Source organism: Panthera pardus, unplaced genomic scaffold (genome assembly GCF_024362965.1).
Source record: "Panthera pardus isolate Hobbes unplaced genomic scaffold, ASM2436296v1 HiC_scaffold_6, whole genome shotgun sequence".
NCBI lineage: Eukaryota > Metazoa > Chordata > Mammalia > Carnivora > Felidae > Panthera > Panthera pardus.
This window is the reverse complement of record NW_026526991.1, coordinates 6,249,081-6,265,351: the sequence shown is the minus strand read 5'-3', so window position 1 is coordinate 6,265,351 and position 16,271 is coordinate 6,249,081. Positions and strand designations below refer to the sequence as shown.

The 16,271-nt window shown below is 56.5% G+C and overlaps 1 protein-coding gene across 1 annotated transcript; it reads right to left on the bottom strand.

Moving 5' to 3' along the window:
• Positions 1-6,630: 6,630 nt before the first annotated feature.
• On the bottom strand, positions 6,631-14,346 carry UPK3A (uroplakin 3A). Its single transcript, XM_019447172.2, has 6 exons — positions 14,216-14,346; positions 13,045-13,200; positions 11,648-11,924; positions 10,515-10,597; positions 8,532-8,664; positions 6,631-6,955 (listed from the first exon to the last, which is right to left on the bottom strand). Exons 1-6 carry the CDS (start codon positions 14,265-14,267, stop codon positions 6,808-6,810), a joined length of 849 nt encoding a protein of 282 aa, XP_019302717.2. The 5' UTR covers positions 14,268-14,346; the 3' UTR covers positions 6,631-6,807.
• Between the last annotated feature and the right edge of the window lie 1,925 nt (positions 14,347-16,271).

Here is a 16,271-nt window from a genome sequence, read left to right as displayed (position 1 = left end):
TCTCAAGTTGTGGAAAATTACTGAGAGGTAGTGCCACCTGGCTGCCTGGAGCATTGTCAGGGCAGATAAGGGACTGGCATGGCGCTGGTGGGCTGGTGTGTGTGTGTGTGTGTGTGTGTGTGTGTCACAGCACTCTGGGCACTGCGGGGTGTAATTGTCTGCGCCCTAGCCTCCACCCAGCCAGCTTGAGCGTGTCCTAGTGTGTGTTGAGCAAAGGAGTAAATATGGTTGTGGGTGAAACAGCAAGACTCAGCTCCCGGAGCCCAGGGACCAGGCGTGCTTGTGTGCGCGCATGTTCGCTCCTGTTTATTGAGCACCTGCTAAGGGCCACATTCTAAACTCTCACGCACATCCTGCTTCGTCCACACAGTCACCAAATGCAGGCGGTATTCATCGTTCCCCTTTAACAGACTGAAAGCCAGACCCAGGGGACTCAGAGTATCTAAGCCAAGCTGGCGAGCAAGCATCTGCTTGGGACTGCTGCCAGGGGCTGTCTGGCCACACAGGGAGCTTTGCACTGTCAGAAAGGAGAGAAGGCCCGGAGTCACAGACAGGGTCCCAGGAGGGGTGACCGGAAAAGACGTCAGAGACCAGCCAACAATCCTTCCATCCTGGAGAGGAACCTGTCACTTTATTGCATGGAAGGACCCACAGAACACACGGATGCCCCGCGCCGGTGTGAGAGGCAGGATGTCCACACATCATATACCCTGGACCACACCCTCCATAGATAGCAGGCAGAGCACATACACACCCTCACCCTCTGTGTATATACCCCCTCAATTACACATGCATGCACACTGTAGACACTGATGGAAAGGGAGCTAATTATACCTTTTGGACACCACCCCCCATCAATTTCCTGTAGAAACTTATGTTGCCCCTGCCATTGGGCAGGCCAACAGGCAGGGCTGTGATCCAGCACCGGGCAGAGATGGGGCGTGTGCGTAGTGGGATGGCTTCGCCGGCAGGAGAAGGGAGGAAGGGAGCTTGGCACGTGCACCTTGGGAAAGTCTCTCCAGCCCTTTTCTGCCCCAGCCCCGCCCGTGCCCATGCCCCAGCTGAGGACTCCTCACTGCTGACCTGGAAGTTTGCAACAGCCCACTCTAAGGTCTCCACACACCAACTCATGTGCCCCTCCAGCCCCCTAGCAGCTGTGATGTGGCCAGGGAGCCCGGCACGGCCACTGAACAAATATGTCCTGAGTACGCACTGTGCTAGGAGCCAAGGACAGAGCAGGAAAAACATCCCCTGAACCCATGGAGCTGTCTGTGTAGAAGGGAACACAAGCAATAAACATACCTGTCAGGGCGTGACGAGGCTGTACAGAAAAAGGAAGTTGGGTGAGGGACGGACAGGAGAACGAAAATGAAAGGGCAATACACAGACCGGGGAGACATTTGCAAAACATTTCTCTAAGGACCCAATCTAGAATATAGAAAGCACTCTTATAACTCATAGTAAGAAGACAAACAACCCAATTAAAAAACAAACAAAAAAAACTTGAACACATGCTTCATCAGTACAGATACAGGGACGGCAAATAAGGACCTGAAAAGATGCTCAACCTTTTTAGCCGCTGGCGAAATGCAACTCGAAACCATAAAGAGATAGCGTTACATACGGATGTAAAATTAAATGGCCAAAATTAAGAAGACTAACCATACTGAGTGTTGTTAGGGTGCGAAGGAACCAGAACTCACACTCTGCTGCTGGGCAGGTGAGGTGTGCCCACCTATCAGAAAGGCTAAAATAAAAAATAGTGATAACACCAAATGCTGGGAAGGATGCAGAAAAACCGGATGATCCATCCAGTGCTGGGGGAACCGTAAATGGTTTCCAACCACTGTGGAAAACAGCGTGGCAGCTTCTTTCAAAAGTGAACGTGCAGACCAATAATTACACCTAGGTATTCATCCGGGGGGGGGGGGGATGAAAACTGTGTTCGTGGAAAACCTCACATAAAGGTTCACAGCAGCTGTGTTCAGAATAGCCCCAAATTGGAAACTCCCAAGAGCCCCTCCTTGGGTGAATGCCGTGGCCGGAGAGAAGTGAGAGCAGCCGATAGCATTCAGGGTAGGACATCTGTCCCAGTCGTGGGCAGATTCTGGCTTCTACACCTGGAGACACGGGGACACCGGCAGGTGGGGAGAGGAGCAGGCAACATGAGGACAGGACATTTTCACAGCATCCCTGACTGCTGCATGGAGAGCCGAATGAAGAAGGAGGAAGGAAGCAGGAGCTGCGTTGGCGGACAGGGACAGATACATCTGTGTCCAGATAGCTTCCTCCCCTGGGCCATTCTTGATGCGATGAGAGCTCGTGTGACTTGGGACAGACCTCTCCCCCTGCCCCTTGCCACGGAAGGTTAACCGTCCTTCGCATTCTGAGGCCTGGGGTTGTCGTACAGGGCACAGCCATTCAGTGCAGGTGGGAAGAGAGGGTGAGCTCTGGGGGCGAGGTCGAGGAGTAGCAGGGCCCTGTGTGCCAAGGGGCCCCCAGGGAGTGTTCCTGAGCTCCCAGGGGCAGAGACGTCCCACAGTAATTCCATGGCCATCCTCAGATCGTCACATGACCCACAAAGGAGGGGGGATAGTGACTGTAGGCACCTCTCCAGCCAGGTAGAGGGCTCTGAGGAGGGGCCTGGAAGGAGGCTCAAGGGATCAGTAACTGGGGCATGGGTCTGAGGCCCCGCCAGAGAGCACCCTAGCCTCCTCGGTCCTCTTCAAGCAGCCAGTGTGCTGTGTCGCTTGTAAAATTCAGAATCCTGAATTTAAAATGGAAGAACAAGAAACACAACATCCCGAGACCTTGTTCCTATTGTTTCAGCATTTAGCTACCTGTGACAGGGCCGTGGAATACAGCCTCTGGGCTCAGGAGCTGGGTTAGAGATGGTAGGGATCTGAGAAAAGTACCTTCTCCTCCAGGAAGCCCTCCTGACTATTCCGGCCCTGATTGGTGGGGAGGGGATCATACCTCCGAATCCGACAGGACTTCTAGCCCGACCTGTGTGTTTAAGGCCAGACCGTGCTCTGCCCAAGGCTCGGCTCTGACAATTCCTCTGTGCATTTCTGTTCTTCTGGCCAGCTTTCCCAAGCCTGGGGCTCGGGGCTCTATTGGGTTGAACTGAATGACATCACTTTGTGATTGATCAGATCTGAGGGGAAAAAAATCACTTATCTTTGAGCGGACTTCCCAAGCATTCCGACCCTCTCTGCACCAATGAGCTCAAGGGCGCCCAGAGAGGTTACTTCCTTGCCCTAAGTCACACAGCACGTCTATGTGATTAGTTCATTGACGAGCCACGCCTGGGGTAGGAGGGAGGGTGAGGCCGTGTCTATGCGGAGGTGGAAAGCGCATTTTGAAGGTCCTGCCACCTCAGCCGTGGGAGGGGCCAGGAAAATTGCTCCTGTGGGTGTTTATAATGACGAGTTTCTGAGAGCCTTCTTAGTGCAGCCCAGAACGAGTGCACCACTCGCGATATCCTCCCCCCACCTCCCCGCCCAGCCGCTTGGGTTATTCTGCTCAGACGGGATAGAGCTGGCTGGGAGTTAGCAGGGCCTTGGCCTCCCCCTTCAACCCACCCTCTGAAAGACGCTGGTTTCCCTTCTCTCCCCCGGTGCTGCACGGGAGGGACCAACCGAAGGACCCCAGAGAGGCTGTTTTGTGGACAGAAGTGTGTGTTGGGGAGGAGGTTTTGGAGACGTGGGAGCAACACTGTCACCATCTCAGTGATGGGGAGGTTCGGGGGCTGAGCAGGAGAACAGAGGCCAGAGACCGCGTCGGGGTCACAGAAGGTAGGGTGCAGCTTTCCGGTGAGTTCTCTTCCTGTTCTCTTGGGCGTCCCTCCATGCCGGCCCCACTGCGGACGCGCTCGGTCCCTTGCAGTCTCCGTATCCCCCTTAAGTGATCTCAGCCAGTCCCCGGGCCTCTCACATCGTGTGTGCTCAGCGCATCAGCCTCTGTGGGCGCCTGGGCGGCCTCAGTTGGTTAAGCGTCCGGCTTTGGCTCAGGTCACGATCTCGCGGTTCGTGGGTTCGAGCCCTGCGTCAGGTGAGCCCTGCTTCTCTCTCTCTCTCTGCCCCTCGCTCACTTGCACGTCCCTCCCCCCCCCTCCCAAAAGAAAACAAGTCAAAAGAAAACAAAAAAGAAAGTCTGTGGGTTATGCCGTAACAGGCCTGCCGAGGCCAGGCTGGCAGATTCGGTGGGGAACAAACAAAAGAAATTCCTTGTTAGACTCAGACAGCAAACGTGTCTCCTTTTTTTGTTGTTTTTTAATGCTTATTTTTGAGAGAGAGCACGACAGAAGGCAGAAAGTGAGCGGGGGAGGGGCAGAGAGAGAGGGAGGGACACACAGATTTTGATTCCGAGCTGTCAGCACAGAGCCCAACGCGGGGCTCGAACTCACGAACCGGGAGATCATGACCTGAGCCGAAGATGGCTCAGCCACCCAGCCACCCACGGAGCCACCCAGGCGCCCTGTCTTCTTCTTCTTCTTCTTCTTTTTTAATGTTTCTTTATTTTTGAGAGAGAGAACGAGCAGGGGAGGGGCAGAGAGAGAGGGAAACCGAGGGCCCAAAGCTTTTTTACAAACGGGGAAACCGAGGCTGCACGAGCCGAAGCGGCTCACCTAAGGTCTCCCGGCTGACAGGTAAGTCAGATCTGATGCCAGAAAGGCTGTGCTTCACTCGCGGGACCAGCAGCCTCTCCCGACGTGGGAAACAATTTGGTGGGTCCTCAACGCGTGAAACAGAACGGCCATATGACCCGGCCATCCACTCCGAGGTACGCACCCAACACCCCCGACAACGGGTGTCCAAACAAATACGTGAAGATGGCTGTTCAGAGCAGCACTGCCCCCCGCAAACTGCGACACGACAGCGAACGGTGGAGACGACCCCTGTGTCCGTCCACCGAAGAATGACAGGGCCATAGGGAGGACTGCTACGCGGCCGTGAAAAGGGAACAAGGCACCGACACCTGCTACGGTGTGGCTGGACCTCAGAAACACGACCAAAGACTCAAACATGACAAGCCAGACTCAAAAACCCACACGTTGTATGAGTCCGTTGGTACAAAATGTCCAGAGACACTGGTGATTGTCAGGGACTCGGGTTGGGGCGGGGGGAGAAACAGGAAGTCCCTGCTTGAGAGGTACAGGGTTTCCTTTTGGGGTGATGGAAACATTCTGGAAGCAGGCGGAGGGGATGGTTGCATAACATCAAGAATGTTCTAAATGCTTTGAAATGGTTAATTGTGTGTTATGTGAAGCCCACCTCAATTAAAATAAATACAGGCATGTTACAAAACAGAAGGCAGGGTCTGGCTCAGCTGATAGAACGTGCGACTCTTGATCTCAGGGTTGTGAGTTCGAGCCCCACACTGGGCGTAGAGATTACTTGTTAAAAAATGGAAAAAAAAAACCAAAATGCACATTTGCAGGAATTTTTAACAAGGGCAGACTTCCGGAAGCCTTGCCTCCCCTCTGCGGCCGCTGGGGTTTCTCCTGGAGGAGCTCTGGAAGCACAGCCCTACTGGAGGCAGGGCTCAGGGAGGACGAATTAGCACAGAAGCACAGTGGCCGCCCAGGCTAGTGCTCCTGGGCTTGGAATACAGTGTCGAGGGATCCAGAGCTGGCCGAAGCATACCCAGTCTGTGTCATCTCTCCCTCCTCCCCACGGCCCAGGGACTGGATTCCTCTCAGCTCCCGTGGCCGCGGCCACCCTGATGGACCCTCAGCCGCTTTGGCTTCTCCTGACCCTTGCCTGCCTTTAGGCTTCTTCTCACAGCTTCTGCCTCCTGCCTTCCCGGCTTCGGAACCCGCTGGTGGACCCGTGCTGGTCTCAGCATCCGTACCCCCAGAGGAAGATCTGGTGGTCTCAGTGGACCCCATCAGCCACTGCTGATGAAGGCCAGCAGGGAGACCGCCGCCTGTCAGGAGTGTTGTCTCCCTCACAGCTGACAGGTAGCGTGCCTGCTTCAACCCAGCCCTGCTCGGAGAAATTTCTTCTTTCGTGATGGGAAAACCATGACTGGTTTTGCACATCCCCCAGAGGGAAGTGGTCCTGCTACCTGGCTCAGAAGAGAGAACTGAGTCATCTGAGCCAGGAAGCGGGAGTAGGAGGGTCCCTGCGGCACCCCCACAAGTGGACTCGGTGCCCCTCTTCTGTTTCCGGAAGCCTCTTCGGCCCACCTACCGCGGTGCCCTCAGGGAAAGCAGGGAAGGAGCCTTGAAAGTAGCCATTTACACATCAGCCCATTTTACAGATGAGGAAGCTGAGCCCCAGAGAGAAGGAGATGGCTGCTGGGGGACACAGGAGTTGATGGCCGCTGCCCCTGTGGGGCCCAGTTCAGCTTCAAGCACCTCGGAGTCAGCGAACCCCACACCCCATCTAGTGACTGCACGCCTGGCCCGTCTCTCGGGACCCCTCCGGCTCACAGGAGGCGATCAGGGGGGTGCTGCTTCCCCCATCTTCCGGATGTTCCAGGGGTTCTGACACCCGTTTTTCCTAACCCTCACCCCCTCCACGCTGATGGAAAATTAGTCCCCTGCCCCCACCCTCTAGAGAAACAATCCGGCCCCTCTGCCCAACACGGACTCAAGCATTCGTTCATCTGTCTTGTCCCTCATTCATTTGGAACTCAAAACCTTGGGAAGATTTTATTAACAGTTTTCCCGCAGGTTGGGCCAACACACCCTGTTCCGCCGCGGGTGGGGTCAGGGCACCGGCTGCCCGCACACCCCCTGGGCAAGGCCAGTGGGGAGAAGGCCTCCCGCCCGGGAGCGGCCCGGGCTCAGTCCTGCAGCTAGCTGGAATACGCCTCAGCCCTGTCCAGCGGCGGCCCCCGGTTCCCAGACGTGTACGCGGGCTCCGAGGTCCCCAGGGACTTGGGGATGGCCTCCTGCGTGATCTGGGAGTCGTGTGTCGTTTCCCTGTCAGAACCGCCCGTGTCCCTGGCCAAGCAGACGAAGAGAGTAAGGGTTAGGGGCACAGAGCAAGCCTAAACCCCTGCAGCTGCTCAGGGACCTTTCTACTTAGACACTGCCCTCGGCCAGAGACCAGTCTTTCCAGAGCCCTCACTGCGTGCCAGGGCCCCGGGATAAGGGAAGGGGCACCCCCTTTGGAACTGCGGGAACAGGCGATTTACAGATCTTGCCATGAGCTGGACACTTGGGAGGCGGCCGTCCCAAATCCCCAAAGAGCTAAGATTGTGGAAGACAGGCCACAGGAAAGAATGACCGGACAGAAGGGACAGGAAGGCTTCCTGGAGGAGGGGACAGGTCATATATCCCGAAGGAGGGGGCTGAGAAAGGCATTCCAGGCACGTGACAGGAAGGGCTGGGGTAACAGTGGGAAGTCTGGTGTCGCTGGGGCTGGGATGGGGGTAGAGGAGGGATAAATGGGAGAGCCAGGCTAACGTCAGATAACAGGACCTTTGGTGCCAGATTAACGTGCTGCCCACAAGGAGGGAGGGACATACCCGTGTCCCCAGGGCTCCCAAGTCTGACCAGACAGACCAGTCTCCTAGTGACTAATCTCATCTGTTATTTGTGTTTTTAAGGACTTGAATGGCAGAGAGCAACCTGATTTGCAGGTTCATTGTCCCCTTCCCCATCCCCCACCCAGCCCACAGGGCTTTTCCCACCTGGCTGGTTTCTGTGTCCCCTTAATTTCACCTGCTTCAAGGGGACTTCCCATCTGTCCTCCCACCAGCACTGGGGCAGGCACCCTCTCCCCCTTCAAAGCCTCCCTCTCTCTGAGCAGCACTCTGCATAGGACCTGACGACTCATCCCCGTACAGACTCGGCTCCTCCTGCTCCTTCCTCCAGGAAGCCCTCCCTGGCAGGGATCCAGCCAGGACCTTCCTCCCCTTCCTCTAGATTCCCACAGCACCTGCCTGTGCCTTGATTCCCCCCCTGCGCCATCGTCCCAGGATGAGTGGATTGTGTACGGCCACCAGGCAGCCCTGTGAGCTGCTCCGGACCCCCCACGGGAGACCTCAAGTCCTCGTCCAACATCAGAGCTGTTGGTAGCTTCAGAAGCCCAGGGCTCTGAGCTCAACTCTGTTTTAACTGGCTGTTGTGACCTTGGGCCTCAGTTTCCCCATCTTACAGCAAGTAGGTGAACTGAACTATGACAACAAAGCTAATATTTACTGAGTGTCCAGGTGCTGCCCTGAAAACTCTAGGGATTATGTCACTTAACCTTCAAGACTCCGCAAAGAGGATAGTATTTGTTCGTATCCCCGTCGCCCGGATGAGGAAACTGAGGCACAGAAGGAGAGGTGTCAGAGCTGGGACCTGCCCGCAAAGCCTGGGTACCGAGCCCCTCCCTACCCAGCTGAATGATTTGACCTCGGACACCCCAGGACACTGCTCCCCTCTCACCAGCCCCCGGCCCCGCCCCCACCCCGGGGTGGAAGGCAGCTCCATGGCCTTCTGGGCTCTCCCCTGCCTGGGGGGGGACGCTCGAGGAGGAGCGTGCCTGGTGTGCACCCCGAGTCGCACCCTCCAGCCGGCGGCTACTCACAGGAGGCTGAGGACGATGGCACCAGCAAAGGCGACGAGCAGGAAGAAGGGCAGGGAGCCCAGGATGGACGTGATGACGATCATGCCCCCGCTCCGCCGGCCCGGCCACGTGTCGATCGCGGAGTAGGGGGTGGCTAACGGGACATGGGCCCACTTACCCCCCAGACACTGCACCCCTCAGCCTTCTCCCAGGGACACACAGGGGACCCCCACCCCCACCCCCAGGCCTGGCAGCCGCAGATCTCAGGATGAAGCAGGGACCCGGGTCGGTGTCTGTCCCCCCCCAGGTCTGAGGCACAATTATCCTGCTTGTTCCACACCCACGTCCCAACTACCTCGTGTGTCTCATCTCTTCCTCTCTTAACTGTCTTTCCACATAACTTTATTTTTAAATTTTTTTTTTTTTCAACGTTTATTTATTTTTGGGACAGAGAGAGACAGAGCATGAACGGGGGAGGGACAGAGAGAGAGGGAGACACAGAATCGGAAACAGGCTCCAGGCTCCGAGCCATCAGCCCAGAGCCTGACGCGGGGCTCGAACTCACGGACCGTGAGATCGTGACCTGGCTGAAGTCGGACGCTTAACCGACTGCGCCACCCAGGCGCCCCTCCACATAACTTTATTTTTAAAAAATGTTTACTTGGGGCGCCTGGGTGGCTCAGTCGGTTAAGCGTCCGACTTCGGCTCAGGTCACGATCTCGCGGTCCGTGAGTTCGAGCCCCGCGTCGGGCTCTGTGCTGACGGCTCAGAGCCTGGAGCCCGCTTTGGATTCTGTGCCTGCCTCTCCTCTGCTCACTCTTTCTCTCAAAACCCTCTCAAAAATAAAAATTAAAAAAAAATTTTTTTAAAGATGAGCCAAAGGGCCCTGGTCTAACAGAACCCCTCCACCCCTCTACCAAAGTCACCCTTTAGAACTCAGTGAACAACTTACAGGTCCTACGGTGAACTAGCTGCTTTCTGGTCATTGCCCCATATAGACCCACGGGATGCCCATTCTACAGATCACTTTCTGCAGCCCAGGGAGATTGAGTTCCTGTCCCAGGGCACTCGGACTCTAGACTCGAGTTTACGTGCCGGTCTGTCTAGTGCCAAAGGGCACAGTCTTCCCACAAACTGACCTCGGGCCCTGCCCAAAAAGAACTGGGCCTAGTGCTTTTGCCTGGATAATTCAAAGGAATCCGGCTGGGGAGGCAGACCAAGGGTTTTTCCTCCCACTTCTGAGATGTGGAAACTGAGGTTCTGAAGGGTTCACACAGCAGTGAGGGGCAGAGGCTGGGCTTGAACTCGGGACTCTTGGTCCCAAGGCAGCACTGTTACGGGGTGGGGGGGGGGGTAGGGGCACAACACACAGGCAGGCGGGGAGCCACCCCAGCCACATGCAGACACGCCCTGCCTGTCCACACCCGTCACTAGCCATGTGACTTCAAGCTACCCTTCAGAGCTACTGCACGGCCCGTCAGCTTACCGTGGGGGTGGACTCAACACGGGGTGGGGGGGTCAGGATGGAATGCAGGACAAACTCCACACCCACCTCACTTACGCCAGCAAAACCCGCTACAACACCTCAGACAAGGGAGGGGGCAAGTGTCAGGTAAACCATTTTAAGATGCACCTTCTGGGGCCCCCGGGTGGCTCAGTCCGTTAAGCGTCCGACTTTAGCTCAGGTCATGATCTCATGCTTCGTGAGTTCGAGCCCCGGCTCTGTGCCGACAGCTCGGAGCCTGGAGCCTGCTTCGGATTCTGTCTCCCTCTCTCTCTGCCCCTCCCCCCCACCCCGCACACATGCACGCACTCTCTCTCTCTCTCTCTCTCTCAAAAAAATAAATAAATATTAAAAAACATTTTTTTAAAGATGCACTTTCCTCATCAACCCAACAGCCTGCCCTGCATCTGGGGAGACTTTTCCCCATGACAGGCTGAGTCTGGTTTCCCGGGTTCCCCTGAGGGTTGCCCCGCAGCCCTCCCCCCCCCCCCCCCACTTACGCCGCTTGGTGCGGATGGGGTCGGACCATAGGGTCTGGTCCTGTACTAAGCCCGCGGACATGTTGACGAGGATGTACTTGAACCTGCAAGGAGACGGAGCAAAGGGCGACTTCTATCCATCCTGTGCGCCCCGGCCACCGGCAGGTGGGAGGGGTTGGGAGGACAGGTTTGGGCGACAGACGGGGTACTTCCAGGAGATGGAAATCTAGGCGGCCACAGGGTGGGCTCTGGGCGACAGGACAGTGCTGGATTTGGCATCGGCACCGTTGCCCCATATTCCTGCCCCTGGACTCTTTCCAGGAAGCCTCCAGGAAGGGACCAATGGCCCTCCAGTCAGCTCTCCCTCTGGGAGCCCCGCCCCCACCATTTCTCTATTATCTATACGAGGCCTGTAGCATACTGGCTGAGTATTAACCCATTTGTCCTGGTGGTATTTTTGCCTTCCACTATTCCCAGCTTGGTCCTTGGCACACAAAAGCGACTTTAAAAAAGAAAAAAAAAAAAAAAAAAAGGAATAATATTCATTCCCAACCCAACTTTCCTGGGACAGGGCTATATTTTTATGTAGAAAACCCCAATCAAGTGTTTCTAATCATAAAGGAAGATCAGCACAAAATACCAAGAGCCCACTGACGGTCTCATACACGGTCAGTTTAAAACAGCGGATATTCTGAGAACCAAAAAATCAACAGCCTCTAGTTTAACACTTAAAAAAAAGGGGGGGGGGGCGCCTGGGGGGCTCAGTTGGTTAAGCATCCAACTTCGGCTCAGGTCATGATCCCGCGGTCCGTGAGTTTGAGCCCCGCGTCGGACTCTGTACTGACAGCTCAGAGCCTGGAGCCTGTTTCGGATCCTGGTCTCCCCCTCTCTCTGACCCTCCCCCTCTCACACTGTCTTTGTGTCTCTCTCTCTCTCAAAAATAAACAAATGTTAAAAAAAAAAAAGATTTAAAAAATAATAAAAGATTTTCAAAATGACACAGGCAGAGGATTAAGCCAAGCAGCGGTCCTTCTGAGTGCATGGGGCCCTGGCATGGTCACACGCCCTGAAGCAGGCCCCTTCGTGAGCCCTGGGCCAGTAGTGAGTCAGGGCTGGGGCATGACGGTCACTCACCCACAGCTGCCCACACCCACCTGTACTCCGTGGCCGCTGACAGGGGCGGGTTGCAGAGGCCGTGGAAGTTGGGGTCTGAAAGGCAGGTGCCGTTGGCGCCCACCTTGATGAGGTAGGCGTCCAGGATTTCCGAGGCCCGGGCCACATCCCCGATGGCATCCAAGCTGGGCAGGTCACCACAGGGGATCAGGTCAAAGGCCGCTGCCTTATAGGGGCCTGTCCTTCCCCCCTCTGTTTGCTGGAAGGTGGAGCTCAGCGGGGTCTTGGCATCCTGCACGGAGGCGTTCCTGGAGCTGGCTGCAGAGACAGGGCCGGGAGTGAGATTCCTGGCCACCTCAGCTCAAAGTCACTCACTCAGCCATTCACCCAATACCCGCGGACAACCTCCCTGAGCCAGCGCTATGCTGGGCCCTGCGTCCCAGGCTGAGGCAGGTTCAGCCCTGCTTCGAGGGCTCCCTGTGCAATGGAGGGGGCAGACGGGATCGCCTCTCGGCTTCGGGCGCCGTGCCCGGCTCCCGGCTCTCACCCACCTCTTCTTCCTACAGACCCTCCCACCCCAACAGACTTCCACCATTTTCCCCTGAGAGCCCTGGATCTTCCGTAAAATGAGAAAGGAGGGTGCTACAGTACGGGGCAAACAGCATGCAGGCAGATAGACCTGCGTTGGGTCCTAGGTCCCTTCCTTACTTGCTGGGTGATTTTGGACAACCCCTTTTACCTCTCCGGGCCCTGGTCTGTAAAATGGGAGAGAACCCCCCTGCAGTGGGCACAGATCGGGCACAGGTAGGCGGGCGGGAAATGTCGGCTGAAAGAATAAAACGATGGCCCTGAACGGGCTGCCAGAAATGTAAGAGGTCGTCACTGGGTTCTTTCTCTCAGAAGCCCAGGATCGCCCCAGTGAGCAGGCGAGGCCCGGCCAGAGCACGTGGGTCCAAGTGCACGGTTTCCCTCGCAAACCCCAATCAGGCACCACCTCGGGGAGCCTGGGGAAGGGCCGGGGCTTGAGACGCCACAGTGATCTGGGTTCACTTTCCAGCCTGGGAGCTCCCACGAGTGACTCCACCTCTGCGAGCCTTGGTTCCTTGCTCTGTGATGGGCATCCTAGCAGCTGTCTTGCCGGCCGGTTGTCAATATTAGCTCTAAGGTGTGGGAAGCACTGAGCACAATGCAGGTGCTCAGTGACCGGTGCTGCCTTTATTTCTCCGCTAGACTGGACGTCTCTCGGGGACGAGTCCATACGTGTGGCCGCAGCTCCCCGCCCAGGGCTGGCACGGAGCCCACAGGGCTGCATGTCAGTGAGGTACACGGGGGTAGTCGTGTTCTGGTGCTAAAGCACCCCACTACCCGTGTCCTTTCCTCCTCCCTGCAGACGGGTCAAAGCCCCTTTCAGTGCGGCCCGCGGGAAGAAGCCCTTTACCTGAGTCGACCAGGACATAGAGGTAGACCTCAAAAGTGCCATCGAGGGCCGCTGAGCTGTCAAACACGCAGAGAGGCTTTTCCAAGGCCACCGTGGTGAGGGTCGGGTTGTTGGTGGCAAAGGTCACACTGGCCAGCTGGGGCTGGAGGTTCACACCTAGAGGAGGCAATGAGGACAGGAGCTGACCCCCAGCAGAAGAGCCCACAGCCCTGGGCACACTCTGCCCCCCACCCCATGTCTGCACAGGGTTCCCGACACCCAGAGTGTGCCGGGCACCGGGGTTCGCCCTCCCCAAGGGCCATCTCAGGAACTTGTCTCAGACACAGGCGGCACCCCTGCCCCCACAACCCCCCCGCCCACCCCCTGAAGCCAAGCAGTCCAGCCCCTGGCTGCCCTCTCTCTCTTCGGTTGCCAAGAACCCCACTGCCTCTCCTAAGCATCTCTTCACGCAGTCAGCCCAGGCCAGCGGCTCCACTCTCTTCACGTGGACCCTTCCCCCATTCTCTGCTCTCTAACATGCAAACCTGACCCTGTCACTCTCCTCCTGGGCCCCTTCTGTGGCTCCCCACTGCGTTGGAAGGGACTCCAACACAGTCCAGCCCCTCTGAAGGGGCATCAAAGTCCTGAGGTCCTGGGCTTTGCTTCCTTGGGCCTGCGGCCTCACCCCAAAGCACGCCCCCCACCCACCCCCACCCCGTGCTCCAGCCACGCTGATGGACAGTGGTCGGGAGGTTCCCAGGACAGACCATACTGCCTCCCTCCTTGAACTTGCCGGGGCTGCCCCTTCCCCTGCAATGCCCCTCCATCCCCTCCAGTCCAGGCCTCTCCAGGGTCTAGTCCCGCCCCTTCTCTGCTCTCCCGCAGCCCCCTGTGCGTCTGTCTCTCACAGCACCCATCACAGGGATCTGTGATCCCTGAGCCCTGGAATCCCACCTGAGGAAGCTTATTAGTTAGTGTGGTCTATTGTTAGCAACACCCGAGTCCCCAGAGGATCCACAGGGCTTGGCACAGAGCAGGCAGGCGTGCCCATTCCTGGAGTGAACACGCGAAGCTCCCCGTTCCCAATGCTCCTTTGCATCCAGGTTCCTCTGCGGACTGTGGGAGGGTCAGGGCCCAGGTCACAGCTGCCCGCCCTCCCGAGGCACGGCCCCTTCTCCCCTTCCCCGCTCACCCGAGCCGAGGCGCAGGCAGCCGAGGGCCAGCAGGGCCCAGAGCGGAAGCATGGCCTTGAACCAGCCCCGGGGAGCGCGGGGCGGGCGGTCCAGTGGGCACCGCGCGTCTCAGGGTCCGCGCACCTGGCGGCCTGGGCCCTCCCTCGGCGCGCCCCGCCCCCGCCCGCGCCGGCCAATCCCCGGCCTCCTCGCTGGCTATTTGCATACGCCCCGCCCCGTCTACCCAGAACTCTGGTTCCCCGGGGCACAGGCCCGCCCCGCGCCTCCACCGAAGCGCCTACTGTGTGCAAGGAGCTGGGGCGGCGTTCTCACAGCGTCTCTTCCCTAATGAGACCTCTGAGGGCAAGACGTCCCCTCTTTGAGCCACGGCTCCCACCCTGTGAAATGGGCCTCTAATTCCTACAGCTGTTTACGGAGACCCTACTAGGTGCCGGATACTCTCTCGGCTCTTGGGAAGATTAAACAGGCTAATGAGAAAAAGCGCTGTCATAGAGACCACGAGGTCCCGGGCCTGTGAGCTATCCAGAGACCCCGCTGTGACCCTTGGGGTTCACAGGTGGGCGGCCAGGGACTCTCCAGGCCGCACACACACTCTTCCAGCGTCAGGAATCTCCAAGAGTGTCTTAAATACTATATTTTACATATAAGAAATAAATCAACAAGGGTGGGGAGGGAACTGAAATTGGAAACTTAACAGAAAGTAAGGAATCCGGGTATAGCATGAACGACATAACCCTGTGCAGAAAACTACCGACAAACTTGACGAGGCCTGTCTGACTATGCTCCCTTGCAGAAAGCACTGTGAAGGCAGGGAGAGCTGTAGCCAAGGCCTGGACCGCAGGAGTGAAGCAGGGGTGGGGAGGGCAGAGCAGTTCTGCAGTGACTTGGGTGTACCCCAGAACTGGTGTCAGGACCCAGGTCCTCAATACAGCACGAGGGAGATTTGGGGGGCGGGGGGGAGGAGACCTAATGGAGTTTTGAATCGGTAGTATTGCTAAGATAAAAATAGCAACTCCCTAGCTCTGTCTGCTCAAAGGGCCTAGCCACAGTCACTTAGCACTTTGGGTCCTGCAAAAGCATTCCCCAGTAAAAGGCACTGGGCCCCCTGGGAGAGATGGTAACTTCCGGGCTGGGACAGAGAATGTCGGGAGGAGCCTAGAAACTGAAGAAGTTCTGGAAGACGATGGGACTATGTCCAAGGTGCAGGCCCAGAAGGGGCTTGAAGGGGTGCCCCGCGGCCAGATGGAAAGTTTGCACACAAAATAAATAATAAAAGTAACAAATCTAGCCCCTTGGGTGAAACATGAATCCGCGGGCCAATACTGGCACTTGAAAAAATGTTATAAAACAGGGGAGCCTAGGTGGCTCAGTCATTTGAGCATCTGACTCTTGGCTTCGGCTCAGGTCATGATCTGTGGTTTGGGGGTTCGAGCCCTGCATTGGGCTCTGTGCTGACAGTGTGGAGCCTGCTTGGGTTTCTCTGTCTCCCTCTCTCTCGGCCCCTCTCTTCTGCTCTCTCTCTCTTTCTCTCTCGAACTCGAAATAAATAAATCTTTAAAAAACTTAAAAAGTAAAAAAAAAAAAATGTATGGGGTGCCTGGGTGGCTCAGTCGGTTGAACGTCCGACTTTGGCTCAGGTCATGATCTCACGGTCCGTGAGTTCGAGCCCCGTGTTGGGCTCTGTGCTGACAGCTCAGAGCCTGGAGCCCGCTTCAGTTTCTGTGTCTCCCCCTCTCTCTGCCCCTCCCCTGTTCGTGCTCTGTCTCTCTCGGTCTCAAAAATAAATAAAAACATTAAAAAAACATTTTTTTTAAATGTTGTAAAAGAGAACATTTTTCTTCGGAGAACACCAACTGGTAAATGTACAAGGAATGACAAACCAAAAATCGCCATTTTGCAAACATCCTGGTAATAACTGATTTCAAGAAATAATCATCTCAATGAATGTTAAAACCGTAGATGAAAGATTTTGTTAAAAATGTTTTAAGGTTTGGGGATGGGCTAAATGGATAAGAGGCGTTAAGGAATCTACTCCTGAAATCATGGTTTCACTAT